Genomic DNA, 19,331 nt, shown 5'->3' with positions numbered 1-19,331 from the left:
ATGATCCAAGATCTCGGAAAAAGAACGGATGCAGGGCTTCCCTGCTGGCACAGCGGTTAAGAATCCGCCTGCCAATGCAGGGGACACGGGTTCGAGCCCTGGTCCAGGAAGATCCCACATGCCACAGAGCAACTAAGCTTGTGTGCCACAACTACTGAGCCTGTGCTCTAGAGCCCATGAGCCACAACTGCTGAAGCCCATGCGCCTAGAGCCTGTGCTCTGCAACAAGAGAAGCCACCGCAATGAGAAGCCTGCACACCTCAACGAAGAGTAGCCCCCGCTCACAGGAACTAGAGAAAGCCCACGTGCAGCAACAAAGACCCAACAGAGACAAAAATAAATAAATTTAAAAAAAAAATAATGGAGGCAAAGATCGAGAAGATACAAGAGGTGTTTAACAAAGACCTAGAAGAATTAAAGAACAAACAAACAGAGATGAACAATACTATAACTGAAATGAAAACTACACTAGAAGGAATCAATAGCAGAATAAGTGAGGGAGAAGAACGGATAAGTGACCTGGAAGACAGAATGGTGGAATTCACTGCTGCAGAACAGAATAAAGAAAAAACAATGAAAAGAAATGAAGACAGCCTAAGAGACCGCCGGGACAACATTAAACGCAACAACATCACATTATAGGGGTCCCAGAGGGAGAAGAGAGAGAGAAAGGACCTGAGAAAATCTTTGAAGAGATTATAGTTGAAAACTTCCCTAACATGGGAAAGGAAATAGCCACCCAAGGCCAGGAAGCACAAAGAGTCCCATACAGGATAAACCCAAGGAGAAACACGCCGAGACACATAGTAATCAAATTAGCAAAAATTAAAGACAAAGACAAATTATTGAAAGCAGCAAGGGAACGACGACAAATAACATACAAGGGAACTCCCATAAGGTTAAGAGCTGATTTCTCAGCAGAAATTCTACAAGCCAGAAGGGAGTAGCAAGATATATTTAAAGTGATGAAAGGGAAGAACCTACAACCAAGATTACTCTACCTGGCAAAGATCTCATTCAGATTCGATGGAGAAATCAAAAGCTTTACAGACAAGCAAAAGCTAAGAGAATTCAGCACCACCAAACCAGCTCTACAACAAATGCTAAAGGAACTTCTCTAAGTGGGAAACACAAGAGAAGAAAAGGACCTACAAAAACAAACCCAAAACGATTAAGAAAATGGTCATAGGAACATATATATCGATAATTACCTTAAACGTGAATGGATTAAATGCTCCAACCAAAAGACACAGGCTCACTGAATGGATAAAAAAAAAAAAGACTCATATATATGCTGTCTACAAGAGACCCACTTCACACCTAGGGACACATACAGACTGAAAGTAAGGGGATGGAAAAAGATATTCCATGCAAAGGGAAATCAAAAGAAAGTTGGAATAGTAATACTCATATCAGATAAAATAGACTTTAAATAAAGAATGTTACAAGAGACAAGGAAGGACACTACATAATGATCAATGGATCAATCTGAGAAGAGATTATAACAATTATAGATATATATGCACCCAACATAGGAGCACCTCAATACATAAGGCAACTGCTAACAGCTATAAAAGAGGAAATTGACAGTAACACAATAATAGTGGGGGACTTTAACACCTCACTTACACCAATGGACAGATCATCCAGACAGAAAATTAATAGGGAAACACAGGCTTTAAATGACACAATAGACCAGATAGATTTAATTGATTTTCTTTCTTTTTTTATGGAGCATTTTCATTTATTAAACTTTTTTTGAAGTATAACAAACAACATACAGAAAGTACAAAAATCATAATAGAGTTAAATGAATTTTCAAAAACTGAACCCAGTCAACTCAGATCAAGGAATGTCAATGACTTCTATTCACTACCACACTCTCCTCTAAAAACCATTATCTTGACGAATATGAATTAATTTTTTTCACGTTTTATTTTATTTTTTTTGATTACCAAAGCAAATAAAATCTGCAATAAAAGTACATGTACAATAGATGCTAAATATCATTAAATTATTATATAATTTAGAGAGTAAATATGGTCTTTTTTGCTTCTTTCCAAAAAAATACATTTGATCACATTTTTTTTATACAGCAGGTTCTTATTAGTCATCAATTTTATACACATCAGTGTATACATGTCAATCCCAATCGCCCAATTCATCACACCACCACCCCCACCCCCCCGCGGCTTTCCCCCCTTGGTGTCCATATGTTTGTTCTCTACATCTGTGTCTCAATTTCTGCCCTGCAAACCAGTTCATCTGTACCATTTTTCTAGGTTCCACATATATGCGTTAATATACGATATTTGTTTTTCTCTTTCTGACTTACGTCACCCTGTATGACAGTCTCTAGATCCATCCACGTCTCTACAAATGACCCAATTTCGTTCCTTTTTATGGCTGACTAATATTCCATTGTATATATGTACCACCTCTTCTTTATCCATTTGTCTGTCGATGGGGATTTAGGTTGCTTCCATGACCTGGCTATTGTAAATAGTGCTGCAATGAACATTGAGGTGCAAGTGTCTTTTTGAATTATGGTTTTCTCTGGGTATATGCCCAGTAGTGGGATTACTGGATCATATGGTAACTCTATTTTTAGTTTTTTAAGGAACCTCCATACTGTTCTCCATAGTGGCTGTATCAGTTTACATTCCCACCAAAAGTGCAAGAGGGTTCGCTTTTCTCCACACCCTCTCCAGCATTTGTTGTTTGTAGATTTTCTGATGATGCCCATTCTAACTGGTGTGAGGTGATACCTCATTGTAGTTTTGATTTGCATTTCTCTAATACTTAGTGATGTTGAGCAGCTTTTCATGTGCTTCTTGGCCATCTGTATGTCTTCTTAGGAGAAATGTCTATTTAGGTCTTCTGCCCATTTTTGGATTGGGTTGTTTGTTTTTTTAATTTTGAGCTGCATGAGCTGTTTATATACTGTGGAGATTAATCCTTTGTCCATTGATTCGTTTGCGAATATTTTCTCCCATTCTGAGGGTTGTCTTTTCACCTTGTTTATGGTTTCCTTTGCTGTGCAAAAGCTTTGAAGTTTCATTAGATCCCATTTGTTTATTTTTGTTTTTATTTCCATTACTCTAGGAGGTGGATCAAAAAAGATCTTGCTGTGATTTATGTCAAAGAGTGTTCTTCCTATGTTTTCCTCTAAGAGTTTTATAGCGTCTGGTCTTACATTTAGGTCTCGAATCCATTTTGAGTTTATTTTTGTGTATGGTGTTAGGGAGTGTTCTAATTTCATTCTTTTACAGGTAGCTGTCCAGTTTTCCCAGCACCACTTATTGAAGAGACTGTCTCTTCTCCATTGTATATCCTTGCCTCCTTTGTCATAAATTAGTTGACCATGGGTGCGTGGGTTTACCTCTGGGCTTTCTATCTTGTTCCATTGATCTATGTTTCTGTTTTTGTGCCAGTACCATATTGTCTTGATTACTGTAGCTTTGTAGTATAGTCTGAAGTCAGGGAGTCTGATTCCTCCAGCTCCGTTTCTTTCCCTCAAGACTGCTTTGGATATTTGGGGTCTTTTGTGTCTCCATACAAATTTTAAGATTTTTTGTTCTGGTTCCATAAAAAATGCCATTGGTAATTTGAAAGGGATTGCATTGAATCTGTAGATTGCTTTGGGTAGTATAGCCATTTTCACAATATTGATTCTTCCAAGCCAAGAACATGGTATATCTCTCCATCTGTTGGTATAATCTTTAATTTCTTTCATCAGTGTCTTATAGTTTTCAGCATACAGGTCTTTTCTCTCCCTAGGTATTTTATTATTTTTGTTGCAGTGCTACATGGGAGTGTTCCCTTAATTTCTCTTTCAGATTTTTCATCATTAGTGTATAGGAATGCAAGAGATTTCTGTGCATTAATTTTGTATCCTACAACTTTACCAAATTCATTGATTAGCTCTAATAGTTTTCTGGTGGCATCTTTAGGATTCTCTATGTATAGTATCATGTCATTTGCAAACAGTGACAGTTTTACTTCTTCTTTTCCAATTTGTACTCCTTTTATTTCTTTTTCTTCTCTGATTGCCAAGGCTAGGACTTCCAAAACTATGTTGAATAATAGTAGTGAGAGTGGACGACATCCTTGTCTTATTCCTGATATAGAGGTAATGCTTTCAATTTTTCACCATTGAGAATGATGTTTCCTGTGGGTTCGTCATATATGTCCTTTATTATGTTGAGGTAGGCTCCCTCTATGCCCACTTTCTGGAGAGTTTTTATCATAAATGGGTGTTGAATTTTGTCAAAAGCTTTTTCTGCATCTATTGAGATGATCACATGTTCTTTCTTCTTCAATTTGTTAATATGGTGTATCACTTTGATTGATTTGCATATAGAGAAGAATCCTTGCATCCCTGGGATAAACCCCACTTGATCATGGTGCATGATCCTTTTAATGTGTTGTTGGATTCTGTTTGCTAGTATTTTGCTGAGGACTTTTGCATCTACATTCATCAGTGATATTGGTCTGTAATTTTCTTTTTTTGTAGTATCTTTGTCTGGTTTTGGTATCAGGGTGATGGTGGTCTCATAAAATGAGTTTGGGAGTGTTCCTTCCTCTGCAAGTTTTTGGAAGAGTTTGAGAAGGATGGATGTTAGCTCTTCTCTAAATGTTTGATAGAATTCACCTGTGAAGCCATCTGGTCCTGGACTTTTGTTTGTTGGAAGATTTTTAATCACAGTTTTAAGTTCATTACTTGTGACTGGTCTGTTCATATTTTCTATTTCTTCCTGGTTCAGTCTTGGGAGGTTATACCTTTCTAAAAATTTGTCCATTTCTTCCAGGTTGTCCATTTTATTGGCATAGAGTTGCTTGTAGTAGTCTCTTAGGATGCTTTGTATTTCTGCGGTGTCTGTTGTAACTTCTCCTTTTTCATTTCTAATTTTATTGATTTGAGTCCTCTCCCTCTTTTTCTTGATGAGTCTGGATAATGGTTTATCAATTTTGCTTATCTTCTCAAAGAACCAGCTTTTAGTTTTATTGATCTTTGCTACTGTTTTCCTTGTTTCTATTTCATTTATTTCTGCTCTGATCTTTATGATTTCTTTCCTTCTGCTAACTTTGGGTTTTGTTTTTCTTCTTTCTCTAGTTCCTTTAGGTGTAAGGTTAGAATATTTATTTGAGATTTTTCTTTTTTCTTCACGTAGGCGTGTATAGCTATAAACTTCCCTCTTAGAACTGCTTTTACCGTGTCTCATAGGTTTTGGATGTCGTGTTTTCATTGTCATTTCTCTCTAGGTATTTTTTGATTTCCTCTGATTTCTTCAGTGATTGCCTGGTTATTTAGTAACATAGTGTTTAGCCTCCATGTGTTTGTGTTTTTTACGTTTTTTCCCCTGTAATTCACTTCTATTCTCAAAGCGTTGTGCTCAGAAAAGATGCTTGATATGATTTCAATTTTCTTAAATTTACTGAGGCTTTATTTGTGACCCAAGATGTGATCTATCCTGGAGAATGTTCCGTGCGCACTTCAGAAGAAAGTGTAATCTGCTATTTTTGGATGGAATGTCCTATAAATGTCAATTAAATCTATCTGGTCTATTCTGTCATTTAAAGCTTCTGTTTCCTGATTTATTTTCATTTTAGATGATCTGTCCATTGGTGTAAGTGAGGTATTAAAGTCCCCCACTATTATTGTGTTACTGTCGATTTCCTCTTTTACAGCTGTTAGCAGTTGCCTTATGTATTGAGGTGCTCCTATGTTGGGTGCATATATATTGATAATTGTTATATCTTCTTCTTGGATTGATCCTTTGATCATTATGTGGTGTCCTTCCTTGTCTCTTGTAACATTCTTTATTTTAAAGTCTATTTCATATGATATGAGTATTGCTACTCCAGCTTTCTTCTGATTTCCATTTGCATGGAATATTTTTTAGATCCCCTCACTTTCAGGCTCTATGTGTTCCTAGGTCTGAAGTGGGTCTCTTCTACACAGCATATATATGGGTCTTGTTTTTGTACCATTCAGCAAGCCTGTGTCTTTTGGTTGCAGCGTTTAATCCATTCACGTTTAAGGTAATTATCGATATGTATGTTCCTATGACCATTTTCTTAATTGTTTTGGGTTTGTTTTTGTACGTCCTTTTCTTCTCTTGTGTTTCCCACTTAGAGAAGTTCCTTTAGCATTTGTTGTAGAGCTGGTTTGGTGGTGCTGAATTCTCTTAGCTTTTGCTTGTCTGTAAAGCTTTTGATTTCTCCATCGAATCTGAATGAGATCCTTGCCAGGTAGAGTAATCTTGGTTGTAGGCTCTTCCCCTTCATCACTTTAAGTATATCATGCCACTCTCTTCTGGCTTGTAGAGTTTCTGCTAAAAAATCAGCTGTTAACCTTATGGGAGTTCCCTTGTATGTTATTTGTCATTTTTCCCTTGCTGCTTTCAATAATTTGTCTTTGTCTTTAATTTTTGCCAATTTGATTACTATGTGTCTCGGCATGTTTCTCCTTGGGTTTATCCTGTATGGGACTCACTGCACTTCCTGGACTTGGGTGGCTATTTCCTTTCCCATGTTAGGGAAGTTTTCAACTATAATCTCTTCAAAGATTTTCTCAGGTCCTTTCTCTCTCTCTTCTCCCTCTGGGACCCCTATAATGCGAATGTTGTTGCATTTAATGTTGTCCCAGAGGTCTCTTAGGCTGTCTTCATTTCTTTTCATTGTTTTTTCTTTATTCTGTTCTGCAGCAGTAAATTCCACCATTCGTCTTCCAGGTCACTTATCTGTTCTTCTCCCTCAGTTATTCTGCTATTGATTCCTTCTAGTGTAGTTTTCATTTCAGTTACTGTATTCTTCATCTCTGTTTGTTTATTCTTTAATTCTTCTAGGTGTTTGTTAAACATTTTTTGCATCTTCTTGATCTTTGCCTCCATTCTTTTTCCGAGGTCCTGGATCATCTTCACTATCATTATTCTTAATTCTTTTTCTGGAAGGTTGCCTATCTCCACTTCATTTAGTTGTTTTTCTGGGGTTTTTATCTTGTTCCTTCATCTGGTACATAGCCCTCTGCCTTTTCATCTTGTCTATCTTTCTGTGAATGTGGTTTTTGTTCCACAGGTTGCAGGATTGTAGTTCTTCTTGCTTCTGCTGTCTGCCCTCTGGTGGACGAGGCTATCTAAGAGGCTTGTGCAGGTTTCCTGATGGGAGGGACTGGTGGTGGGTAGAGCTGTTTGTTGCTCTGGTGGGCAGAGCTCAGTAAAACTTTAATCCACTTGACTGCTGATGGGTGGGGCTGGGTTCCCCACCTGTTGGTTGCTTGGCCTGAGGCAACCCAACACTGGAGCCTACCTGGGCTCTTTGGTGGGGCTAATGGCAGACTCTGGGAGGGCTCACGCCAAGGAGGACTTCCCAGAACTTCTGCTGCCAGTGTCCTTGTCCCCACAGTGAGCAACAGCCACCCCTGGCCTCTGCAGGAAACCCTCCAACACTAGGAGTTAAGTCTGGTTCAGTCTCCCCTGGGTTCACTGCTCCTTCCCCTTGGTCCCGATGCACACACTACTCTGTGTGTGCCCTCCAAGAGTGGAGTGTCTGTTTCCCCCAGTCCTGTCGAAGTCCTGCAATCAAATCCCACTAGCCTTCAAAGTCTGATTCTCTAGGAATTCCTCCTCCCATTGCCAGACACCCAGGTTGGGAAGCCTGACATGTGGCTCAGAACCTTCACTCCAGTGGGTGGACTTCTGTGGTATAAGTGTTCTCCAGTCTGTGAGTCACCCACCCAGCAGTTATGGGATTTGATTTTGCTGTGATTGCACCCCTCCTACTGTCTCATTGTGGCTTCTCCTTTGTCTTTGGATGTGGGGTATCTTTTTTGGTGAGTTCCAGTGTCTTCCTGTCGATGATTGTCCAGCAGCTAGTTGTGAATCTGGTGTTCTCACAAGAGGGAGTGAGAGCACATCCTTCTACTCCACCATCTTGGTTCAGGCCTTCGGTTTAATTGATATTTATAGGACATTCTATCCAAAAACAGCAGATTACACTTTCATCTCAAGTGCACATGGAACATTCTCCAGGACTGATCACATCTCGGGTCACAAATCAAGCCTTGGTAAATTTAAGAAAACTGAAATCACATCAAGCATCTTTTCTGACCACAAAACTATGAGATTAGAAATCAATTACAGGGAAAAAAACATAAAAAACACAAACACACAGAGGATAAACAATACGTTACTAAATAACCAAGAGATCACTGAGGAAATCAAAGAGGAAATCAAAAAATACGTAGAGACAAATGAAAATAAAAACACAACGATCCAAAACCTATGGGATGCAGCAAAAGCAGTTCTAAGAGGGAATTTTATAGCTATACAAGCCTACCTCAAGAAACAAGAAAAATCTCAAATAAACGATCTAACCTTACACCTAAAGGAACTAGAGAAAGAAGAACAAACAAAACCGAAAGTTAGTAGAAGGAAAGAAATCATAAAGATCACAGCAGAAATAAACGAAATAGAAACAAAGAAAACAATAGCAAAGATCAATAAAACTAAAAGCTGGTTCTTTGAGAAGATAAACAAAATTGATAAACCATTAGCCAGATTCATCAAGAGAAAGACGGAGAGGACTCAAATCAATAAAATTATAAATGAAAAAGGAGAAGTTACAACAGACACCACAGAAATACAAAGCATCCTAAGAGACTACTACAAGCAACTCTATGCCAATAAAATGGACAACCTGGAAGAAATGGACAAATTCTTTGAAAGGTATAACCTTCCAAGACTGAACCAGGAAGAAATAGAAAATATGAACAGACCAATCACAAGTAATGAAATTGAAACTGTGATTAAAAATCTTCCAACAAAGTGCAGGACCAGATGGCTTCACAGGTGAATTCTATCAAGCATTTAGAGAAGAGCTAACACTCATCGTTCTCAAACTCTTCCAAAAACTTGCAGAGGAAGGAACACTCCCAAACTCATTTTATGAGACCACCATCACCCTGATACCAAAACCAGACAAAGATACTACAAAAAAAAGAAAATTACAGACCAATATAACTGATAAATAGAGATGCAAAAATCCTCAACAAAATACTAGCAAACAGAATCCAACAACACATTAAAAGGATCATACACCATGACCAAGTGGGATTTATCCCAGGGATGTAAGGATTCTTCAACATACGCAAATCAATCAATGTGATACACCATATTAACAAATTGAAGAATAAAAACCATATGATCATCTCAATAAATGCAGAAAAAGCTTTTGACAAAATTCAACACCCATTTATGATAAAAACTCTCCAGAAAGTGGGCATAGAGGGAACCTACTTCAACATAATAAAGACCATATACAACAAACCCACAGCAAACATCATTCTCAATGGTGAAAAACTGGAAGCATTTCCTCTAAGATCAGGAACAAGACAAGGATGTCCACTCTCACCATTATTATTCAACATAGTTTTGGAAGTCCTAGACACGGCAATCAGAGAAGAAAAAGAAACAATAGGAATACAAATTGGAAAAGAAGAAGTAAAACTGTCACTGTTTGCAGATGACATGATACTATACATAGAGAATCCTAAAGATGCCACCAGAAAACTACTAGAGCTAATCAATGCATCTGGTAAAGTTGCAGGATACAGAAGTAATGCACAGAAATCTCTTGCATTCCTATACACTAACAACGAAAGATCAGAAAGAGAAATTAAGGAAACACTCCCATTTACCACTGCAACAAAAAGAATAAAATACCTAGGAATATACCTACCTAAGGAGGTAAAAGACCCATACTCAGAAAACTATAAGACACTGATGAAAGAAATCAAAGATGACACAAACAGATGGAGAGATACACCATGTTCTTGGCTTGGAAGAATCAAACTTGTGAAAATGACTGTACTACCCAAAGCAATCTACAGATTCAATGCAATCCCTATCAAATTACCAGTGGCATTTTTTACAGAACCAGAACAAAAAATCTATAAACTTGTATGGATACACAAAAGACCCCGAATAGCCAAAGCAGTCTTGAGGGGAAAAAACGGAGCTGGAGGAATCAGACTTCCTGACTTCAGACTATATTACAAAGCTACAGGAAGCAAGACAACATGGTACTGGTGCAAAAACAGAAATACAGATCAATGGAACAGGATAGAAAGCCCAGAGATAAACCCACGCACCCATGGTCAACTAATCTATGACAAAGGAGGCAAGGATATACAATGGAGAAGAGACAGTCTCTTCAATGAGTGGTGCTGGGAAAACTGGACAGCTACCTGTGAAAGAATGAAATTAGAACACTCCCTAACACCATACACAAAAATAAACTCAAAATGGATTCGAGACCTAAATGTAAGACCAGACGCTATAAAACTCTTAGAGGAAAACATAGGAAGAACACTCTGACATAAATCACAGCAAGATCTTTTTTTATCCATGGCCTAGAATAATGGAAATAAAAACAAAAATAAACAAATGGGATCTAATGAAACTTAAAAGCTTTTGCAACGCAAAGGAAACTACAAAGAAGACAAAAAGACAACCCTCAGAGTGGGAGAAAATATTTGCAAACTAATCAACAGACAAAGGATTAATCGCCAAAGTATATAAACAGCTCATGCAGCTCAATATTAAAAAAACAAACAACCCAATCCAAAAATGGGCAGAAGATCTAAACAGACATTTCTCCAAAGAAGACATACAGATGGCCAGGAAGCATATGAAAAGCTGCTCAACATCACTAATCATTAGAGAAATGCAAATCAAAACTACAATGAGGTATCACCTCATACCAGTTAGAATGAGCATCATCAGAAAATCTACAAACAACAAATGCTGGAGAGGGTGTGGTGAAAAGGGAACCCTCTTGCACTGTTGGTGGAAATGTAAACTGATACAGCCACTATGGAGAACAGTATGGAGGTTCCCTAAAAAACTAAATATAGAATTACCATATGCCCCATCAATCCCACTACTGGGCATATACCCAGAGAAAACCATAATTCAAAAAGACACATGCGGGCTTCCCTGGTGGCGCAGTGGTTAGGAATCCGCCTGCCAATGCAGGGGACACGGGTTCGAGCCCTGGTCTGGGAAGATCCCACATGCCGCAGAGCAACTAGGCCCGTGAGCCACAACTACTGAGCCTGTGCGTCTGGAGCCTGTGCTCCGCAACAAGAGAGGCCGCGATAGTGAGAGGCCCGCACACCGCGATGAAGAGTGGCCCCTGCTTGCCACAACTAGAGAAAGTCCTCGCACAGAAACGAACACCCAACACAGCCAAAAATAAATAAATAAATAAATTTATTAAAAAAAAAAAAAGACACATGCACCCCAATGTTCATTGCAGCACTATTTACAATAGCCAGGTCATGGAAGCAACCTAAATGCCCATCAACAGACAAATGGATAATGAAGATGTGGTACATGTATACAATGGAATATTACTCAGCCATAAAAAGGAACGAAATTGGGTCATTTGTAGAGACGTGGATGGATCTAGAGACTGTCATGCAGAGTGAAGTAAGTCAGAACGAGAAAAACAAATATCGTATATTAACGCATATATGTGGAGCCTAGAAAAATGGTACAGATGAACTGGTTTGCAGGGCAGAAATTGAGACACAGATGTAGAGAACAAACGTATGGACACCAAGGGGGGAATGCGGCGGGGGGGTGGGGGTGGTGGTGTGATGAATTGGGAGATTGGGATTGACATGTATACACTGATATGTATAAAATAGGTAACTAATAACAACCTGCTGTATAAAAAAATAAAATAAAATAAAATAATTTTTTTAAATATCCGAATGATTTATAAAAAGACATTCCAGCTCATTAGTAATCAGGAAAATGAAAACTAAGGTCACAAAGATGGGCAGAAACTGAGAAATCAGGTAATACCAAGGCAAGAAGACATGGAGCAAGAGGTATTCGTGCACTTTGCTCATAGGAATGTAAACAGGCATAACCACTCTGGAGAACAATTTGTCCTGATTTTGCAAAGTTACCTATGTGCATATTCTATAATAACCAGCAAATCACTGCAAGGCAGATACCCTAGACAGGAGCCAGCTAGTAAATATTTTAGGCTTTGCAAACCATGAGGTCGGTCATAACTAACGCAACTCTGCCTTGTATCTCAAAAACAGCCACAGACAAAATGTAAACAAATGAACATAGTTGTGTTACAATAAAACTTTATTTATAAAAAACAGGCAGCTGGCAGGATTTGACCACTGGGCAGTAGTTTGCCAATCTCTGCCCTAGAGAAATACCTGTACATGTGATCCAGGAGACATGTACAACAGTTTTTACAGGACTTGTTTATATTAGCAGCAAACTGCTAATATTTGGAAACAACCCAAATGTTCACTCACAGGAGAAGGGATGAATAAACTGTGGCCGTATTTTCAAAATGGAGTATGACACAGCAGTGAAAGTGAATTATACTCTTGCTACTTGCAACATGGATAAATCTTAGAAAATAATATTAAGTGGAAAAATCAATTCATAGAAGAGATATGATTTAATCACCAATATATGGTGTAATAGAGCTCAAAAATAAGCAAAACTAAATAAAATGCTACATTTCCTATGTATATGGGTGATAAAGGAAAACTATAGGTATTGGTAACCATTGGGGAAAAAAAGTATAGCAATGGTAGAATCACTATGCTGTACACCTGACACTAATATAATATTGTAAATCAACTACAGTTCAATTTTTAAAAAATAGTATAGCAATGGTGGAGATTCAGGATCCAAGTTACCTCCCAACAGAAGGCCAAAGATGGGATCAGGGAGGAGCCCACAGTTGGTTTCAATGATTTTAGTATTGTTCTGCGTTTTATATTGGGTCACAGGCTCATAAATGTTCATAACTTACACATGCAGGATGTATTTAATCTTGTATACATAAGATAGATATTAAGTTTTTGTTTTTAATACAAGGTCAACAAATACTCCCTGTTCTCAGCTGAAAAATCCCAAAAAGATTGCAGAGGCGACCTGTAGCTGAAACAGAAAGTAGAGAACTTGCCTCTAATAAGCAATCAGGGTATTTATATTCCATGTCAGCCAATCAGATGATGAAAAAACATCTAATGGCTTGTAACTATCTCTTGGATTCAGAAAGAATTGATAAAAGCTACATGAAAAAGTATTGAAAACTATTCCAAAACTTAAAAAATAAAAAAGTATTTGTTGGTTAATCTTCCCGAAGTTTTGCTATTTAAATAAGTAAGTTTATAACTGTGGATCACAATTACTATAAAGCCTCTTTCTTTTTTTTAAAAATAAACCTATTTCAGCAAAGGTCCAACTAGATCACAAAAAGATTATGTAAGATAGGATTCTGGCACCATCTGGTGGCAGTGCCCTGCAACAGCACATTCTAATTTCTATTAAAGGTTAATTCACTTATTCATTCATTTACCTACTATCCAATAGGCATCTACTAGGCATAGCACACACACATTTTAAAATCTTTCTTGGTGGGTTTCCCTGGTAGCACAGTGGTTAAGAATCCGCCTGCAAATGCAGGGGACACGGGTTTGAGCCCTGGTCCGGGAAGATCCCATATGCTGCAGAGCAACTAAGCCCATGTGCCACAACTACTGCGCCTGCGCTCTAGAGCCCACGAGCCACAACTGCTGAGTCCGTGAGCCACAACTACTGAGCCCGTGTGCCACAACTACTGAAGCCCGCATGCCTAGAGCCTGTACTCCACAACAAGAGAAGCCACCACAATGAGAAGCCCACGCACTGCAACGAAGAGTAGCCCCCGCTCACCACAACCAGAGAAAAGCCTGCACGCAGCAACGAAGACCCAATACAGCCAAAAATAAAATAAATTAATAACTTAAAAAAAAAAAAACTTTATAAAAAAAAATCTTTCTTGCTTGGAAGACCGGAAATAAAATAATGTATACTATCTAAAACAGGTTCCCTATTTTCAAGGGAAAATATCTACAGTTAAATTTATGCCTATCAGAATATAAGCGTCTACTCTTGCTAAAAGTTTGTTTCAAGCATCTATTCCTCTAGAACTCTCAGGCAAGAAGTCCCTCAGGAGTGTACTGGTAAACATAGTCTATGGAGTCACCACTCGAGGACCAGTAAGCACATGAATGCAGTTTTCAAGGAAAAGAACTGTTGTGGTTTTAAAATACCCTCAAATTCTTGACACTTCTTTCAAAAGGTAGAGTCTAATTTCTCTTTCCCTGAATGTGGGCTGGACTTAATTACCCGCTTCTAAAGAAGAGAAAGTGGCAGAAGTGACGGTGTATAACTTCCAAAGCTAAATCATCAAAGGAATAGCCATTTCCATCTTGCCTGAGGGAGTCAGACATCCTGCCATGAGGAGACTCAAGCAACCTGTGGAGAGGCCTCTGGGGAGGAACTGTGACCTCCCGCCAACAACCGGCACCAAGCTGCCCCCTCGCATCCTTCGCCAACATCACTGAGCTAAGCCACTCCCAAAGAAACGGAAATCAATGTTTATTGTTGTTTAAGCCACTTAGTTTGGGGGTAATTTGTTATGCAACCATATATAACTAATACAATGACCTATTACTTCCTAGAACCAAATCTTATCTTTAACAGGAAGTAAAAATAGCTCACTTCAGTTTAATACTATAATTTGCCCGCATGTTAATAAAATTTCAAATTTTCCTTCCTAATACACTAAGTAGTGATCCTTTTCTAATTCCTCCAAATTGTTTCATATTATTTCATAATATTCATCACTTTCTAATTCAAAGAAACAGCAACCCAAGCAGATTTCAGTCAGTCAGCAAGTATTTTTTGGACCATCTTCCTTTTGATGTACTGTACTAGTATTGTACTAGGGACTGAGTGGAGAACCATGCCCTTGAGGTACTTATAATTTAATTTAGATGAATATTCCCAAAATAATTTATGTTTTTAGTTAACCTTTTTCTCCTGGCTCTGAAGGTTCTAAGTCAATGGAAGAAGGTTTGGAAAGTTTCTTTTTTACCTCTGTGAGGGATCCACAAGCTACACCACCATGCAGGGCTTCATCTAAAGCAGAGAGGGTTGTAGATAAAAATGCTGGTGATGGAGCAGCAGACCTCTGTGTCTTTATCTCATAAGCCTGAACAAAGAAGAGATTAAGTTATTTTCAACCTCCATATTTATTCAAAAACATAAGTCAACTCCAAACTCAAATTTTAGCAATTGGAACCCCAATCCCCTTTTTTTCCCTCTACTATTTATTTATTCAACAACTATTTACTCTGTGCTGGGACTGTGCTAGATTTGGGGGCTGTGATATAAAAGACAGAGCCCCTGCCCCAAAGTTCTTATAGCCAACTAGGGACTATGAAGTTAGGACTAGAAACTAAGCAATTACAATACACTTAAATAAGAGATACTGTGATAGGGCAAGTGGAGACCTGGAGAGAGTATACCTGATCTGGATTTTGTGATATAGGAAGGCTTCAAGGGAGATCTGGACGTCTGAGCTAAAACCTGAAATGACTGTTAGACAGGCAAAGGGAACGTGCATGTTCCTGCCAAAGAGACAAGAATGTACGAAGAAAGGTCAAGAAGCAAGAAAGAAAGGAAATGGAAACTCACAAAAACTACAAAAAACAAAAAGAGTTAATTTAGAACGGCTGAAAGAAGGCGCGAGGTCGTGGTGTGGCAAGCAATGAGGCTGGAGAAATAAGCAGGGGCCAAATCAGGAAGAGCATTGCTGAAGTGTGGCGTGTAGGCTGAGAGCAACAGGGAGTGACACGGCCAAGCTACCATTTCAAACCAAGGTTGCTTTGCGAAGAACAGCTTGAAGGTGGATGGGGTAGACTAAGAAATGGCCTCCCAAAAGACAGCCACATGAAATCCTTGGAACCTGTGAATATTACCTTATTTGGAAAAAGGGTCTTTGCAGATGTGGTTAACATGATTACATACCCACCAGCAATGTGTAAGAACACTTGCCTCTCTGCAATCTCTAACATTAAAAATTACTACTATTATATTAAGTTGCCCAAAACTGAAGTCAAGCCACAGAACTGAAATCTTTCATTCCTCCATTCATTCAAAAAATATGAATTAATTGCCAACTGCATGCCATATACTATGATAAGCTCTGGGAATACAGTGGTAACCCAAACAGACCTAGTTTCTACCCACCTAAAGTTTACAATTTAATAAGTCTAGGTCTCAAATCCAAGGCTCTTCTGCTCCTATGAGGACGTAGGAAGACCAGTATATTAATACTTATGAGCCATAAATGTGCCCACTCTTGTCTAATCTCACCTACTGAGTTCTTAGATCAGTTAAACCATGGATTGCCACAGAGTTTTTTAAAGGCTATATTCACGCACATAAAATAACTAGAAAAGCTACAGTAAAGGCGTGTGCCTTTCATCTGATTTAGAAATACCTAAATATTGCCTACAGTCTATCAGGCAACATAGGTGGGCATGGGGACACTTTACAGACATGTAAAGGCAGCCCAATCTGTTAACATTAAAGTACTTCCTTTGCAACTGTAAATGTAATTACTAGAATAATAGATCTCGTGACTCAAAAAGCTACTAAAATGAACTAACAGAACAAGACTTCAGGAATAATAGTGTGTACATAAGTGAGACAAAGAGGGACACTGCGATATGACACACCACCAGTTTTCTTCTACTTTGGAGGCTGCTTCTTAGATTCACTGTTATCTAATCTGATCTTGAAATGTTGGCTGGATTCGGGACTTGGTCTTGGGCACACTTACATTCTTACTGTACATACCTTGTAGGCAATCTCTCACCCATTTCCACGGCTTTGACTACCATGTTCACACCAATGACCCCCCAATGCACGCTTCTAGTGCAGACCCCTCCTTCAAGCTCAAAGTCCACATATTTAACTGCCTACTTCGCATCTCTACTCAATGTTTCACAAGCACCAAAAATTCGACAGGTACTAACGAATTCATGATCTGCCTCCCTCAAACCTGATCCTCTTCCAATATTCCTCATCTCAGGAAACGGTACCACCCAATCTTTCAAAGCAAAATCAAGGAATCATCTCTGACACTTTCCTGTACCTCACCACCACCCACAGCCAAATCATCACCGAATCCTATTCATTCTACCTCCTAAGTATCTCTCACGATAACTGACATTATACCGTCAGCATCAGTACCACACTAATAGTCCATGTCACAATCTGTCTGTAATACAGTCATAGATACCTAACTAGTCTTCACAAATATTTTCTTGTTCCTTTTCAATCACTTGTCTATGTTTAAAGACTGAGTTTTTAAAAACACGTATTGGATTACTCCCTTTGAAGATTTGTCACTGCTTTCAGAATAAAGTCCAAAATCCTTAACGTGGTCTGCAGGCCCCAGTGACCTGACCCCTGCTTGCTTCTCCAGCTTCATCTCTTGCCACTCTCTTCCTTGCCGCTACGTTCATTCACACTGGCCTGACTTTCTTACCATACAAGCACCATTCTCCTGCTCTTCTCAGGGGCTTTGCATTTCCCAGTCACAGTGCCTGCAAACTCTACCCTGCTCCCTCCCTTCCCAACTCCTTTGTCCATCTCTCTCCTATTCATCCTTCAGGTTTTAGCTGAAGTATCGCTTCCTTGAGGGAGCCCTTCCTAAGGACCCCTAAACTAAGTAATGTCCCTGTTATTCAGTTTCTAAGCTCTTTGTACTTTTCTTTGATAGGACTTGTCATTACTACAATTAACTAATCATTTATATAATTATTTGTTTACTGTCTGACTGTTCCCACTAGACTGTAAGCTACATGAGGGCAGGAACTTTATCAGTCATCTTCACTATAATATCCCCAGTACCTGACAGATCCGTGGCTGGCACTCGATAAATATTGGTTGAAGGAATAAATGACAGAATAAATAAATTAACAAAAAAAGCTTTGTGAGGGAATGAACTAAGGCTAAGCCAATATTTAAGACAGGATTCAAATCTAAAGAATTTTACAAGAGTAATCTACAATGAAGGAGAAAGATGGCTCTTTGAACTGGCATTTGGAATGGTAGTGACATTGTAGCTGAAAGTGGTGATGGAAGTGGAGACTAAAGGTGAAATTCCTACCCACAATCTCTTACTTGATTATCTAACTAGGAATATGCCATAGATATTGACCAAATAGAATGACAGATGTCAAACCAAAATGTTCTCTTGGTGATTTACAACCTTCAAAACAGTGACAAGTTAACTTGAGCCTCGTCACAGAATCATAAGATACTATTTTAACTCTCTCACTTCTCCCATAAAACAAAGTGAGCTGTTCAAAGATACCAGATCAATGACAAAGCTAAGACTACTGCCCATCTCTAACTCCAATTCTAATTCTCCTTCTGACTATTTTGCCTTTAATGTATTTTCCTTAGATAAGAGCTAAATCCGAACAAAAGAAAATCCTCAATTTGTTCATTGTTTTCAAAGTTTCAAATGACACAAATATTCCTTCCTTCCTCCTTCACAGAGTTAGACCCTACTTTATTGCTTGGTGGTTACCAAATTTCAATATAAGGTAGTAAGGTAAGTAATTTACAACCCACATAAACAAATACATTTGCAAAACACCGGACAGACTTTTAGGCAACTCTTATTCTGGGAAAACAAGATATTTTCTACCATGCACTAAACCTACATTTTGAAAAGTTAAAGTCATGAGACAGAAAGTATGAAATAATAGTACAACCTGATGAGGGCTTATTACAAAACACTTTAACTCTTCTCGGGAGTGAGGATAAGTTTTCAAGTATTATTCATTCAATCAGTAAGAGAGTATAAGTCCAACAGGTGTACTTTATGATGCACAGTAAGTAATGATGATAAAAGTTAGTATTACAGAGACAGGAGCATTCTAAAATTAATAGTATATTATACTCTAACCATGAGGTTCACAAGTTCTACCCAAACAAACAAAAGAGAAAGATGACCTTTTGAAATATCACTACCAGCTACAGAGAAAAAAAAATCCTATTACCCTCTCATTCCCATAATTAGGAACTGCCTCCCATGAGCTTATAAACTACATAAATTTCTTACATATATTCTCATTAGAGGACTAACTCTATGCTGTGAGGGTTGGTATTTTTGAGGTGCTCATCTCTATTTTTGCTTTTGCCTCATCACCCAAAAGATTTTAAACAAGATACAGAATCATTTCAAAATAAAAATCAAATCATAATTCTAAACTATATACATACCGTTTGCATCTGTGGGGCACAGGCCCTGCTGACCACACACAAAAGTTCATGGACACCTTGATAACTAAGGCCAGTCATCTTCATAAGCTCCAGTGGGGAAAGACATAGAAAGTCCTAAAAAACATAAAGAAGATATTTTAAATATAT

At 38.4% G+C, this 19,331-nt stretch overlaps 1 protein-coding gene across 2 annotated transcripts in view; it reads right to left on the bottom strand.

Moving 5' to 3' along the window:
- Positions 1-19,331, bottom strand: part of RAD51B (RAD51 paralog B) — a 613,215-nt gene that overhangs the window by 584,796 nt on the left and 9,088 nt on the right. For both annotated transcript variants that reach the window (XM_036840996.1, XM_036840990.1), the window contains 2 exons: positions 19,185-19,298; positions 14,974-15,090 (listed from right to left, as the gene is read on the bottom strand). In XM_036840996.1, the coding sequence (XP_036696891.1) occupies positions 14,974-15,090; positions 19,185-19,298 (231 nt within the window). The remainder of the gene's footprint in view (positions 1-14,973; positions 15,091-19,184; positions 19,299-19,331) is intronic.

Source organism: Balaenoptera musculus, chromosome 2, assembly GCF_009873245.2.
Source record: "Balaenoptera musculus isolate JJ_BM4_2016_0621 chromosome 2, mBalMus1.pri.v3, whole genome shotgun sequence".
NCBI classification, from domain to species: Eukaryota; Metazoa; Chordata; class Mammalia; order Artiodactyla; family Balaenopteridae; genus Balaenoptera; species Balaenoptera musculus.
Note: the sequence above shows the minus strand (reverse complement) of the source record. Positions and strands in the feature narration are given on the sequence as shown.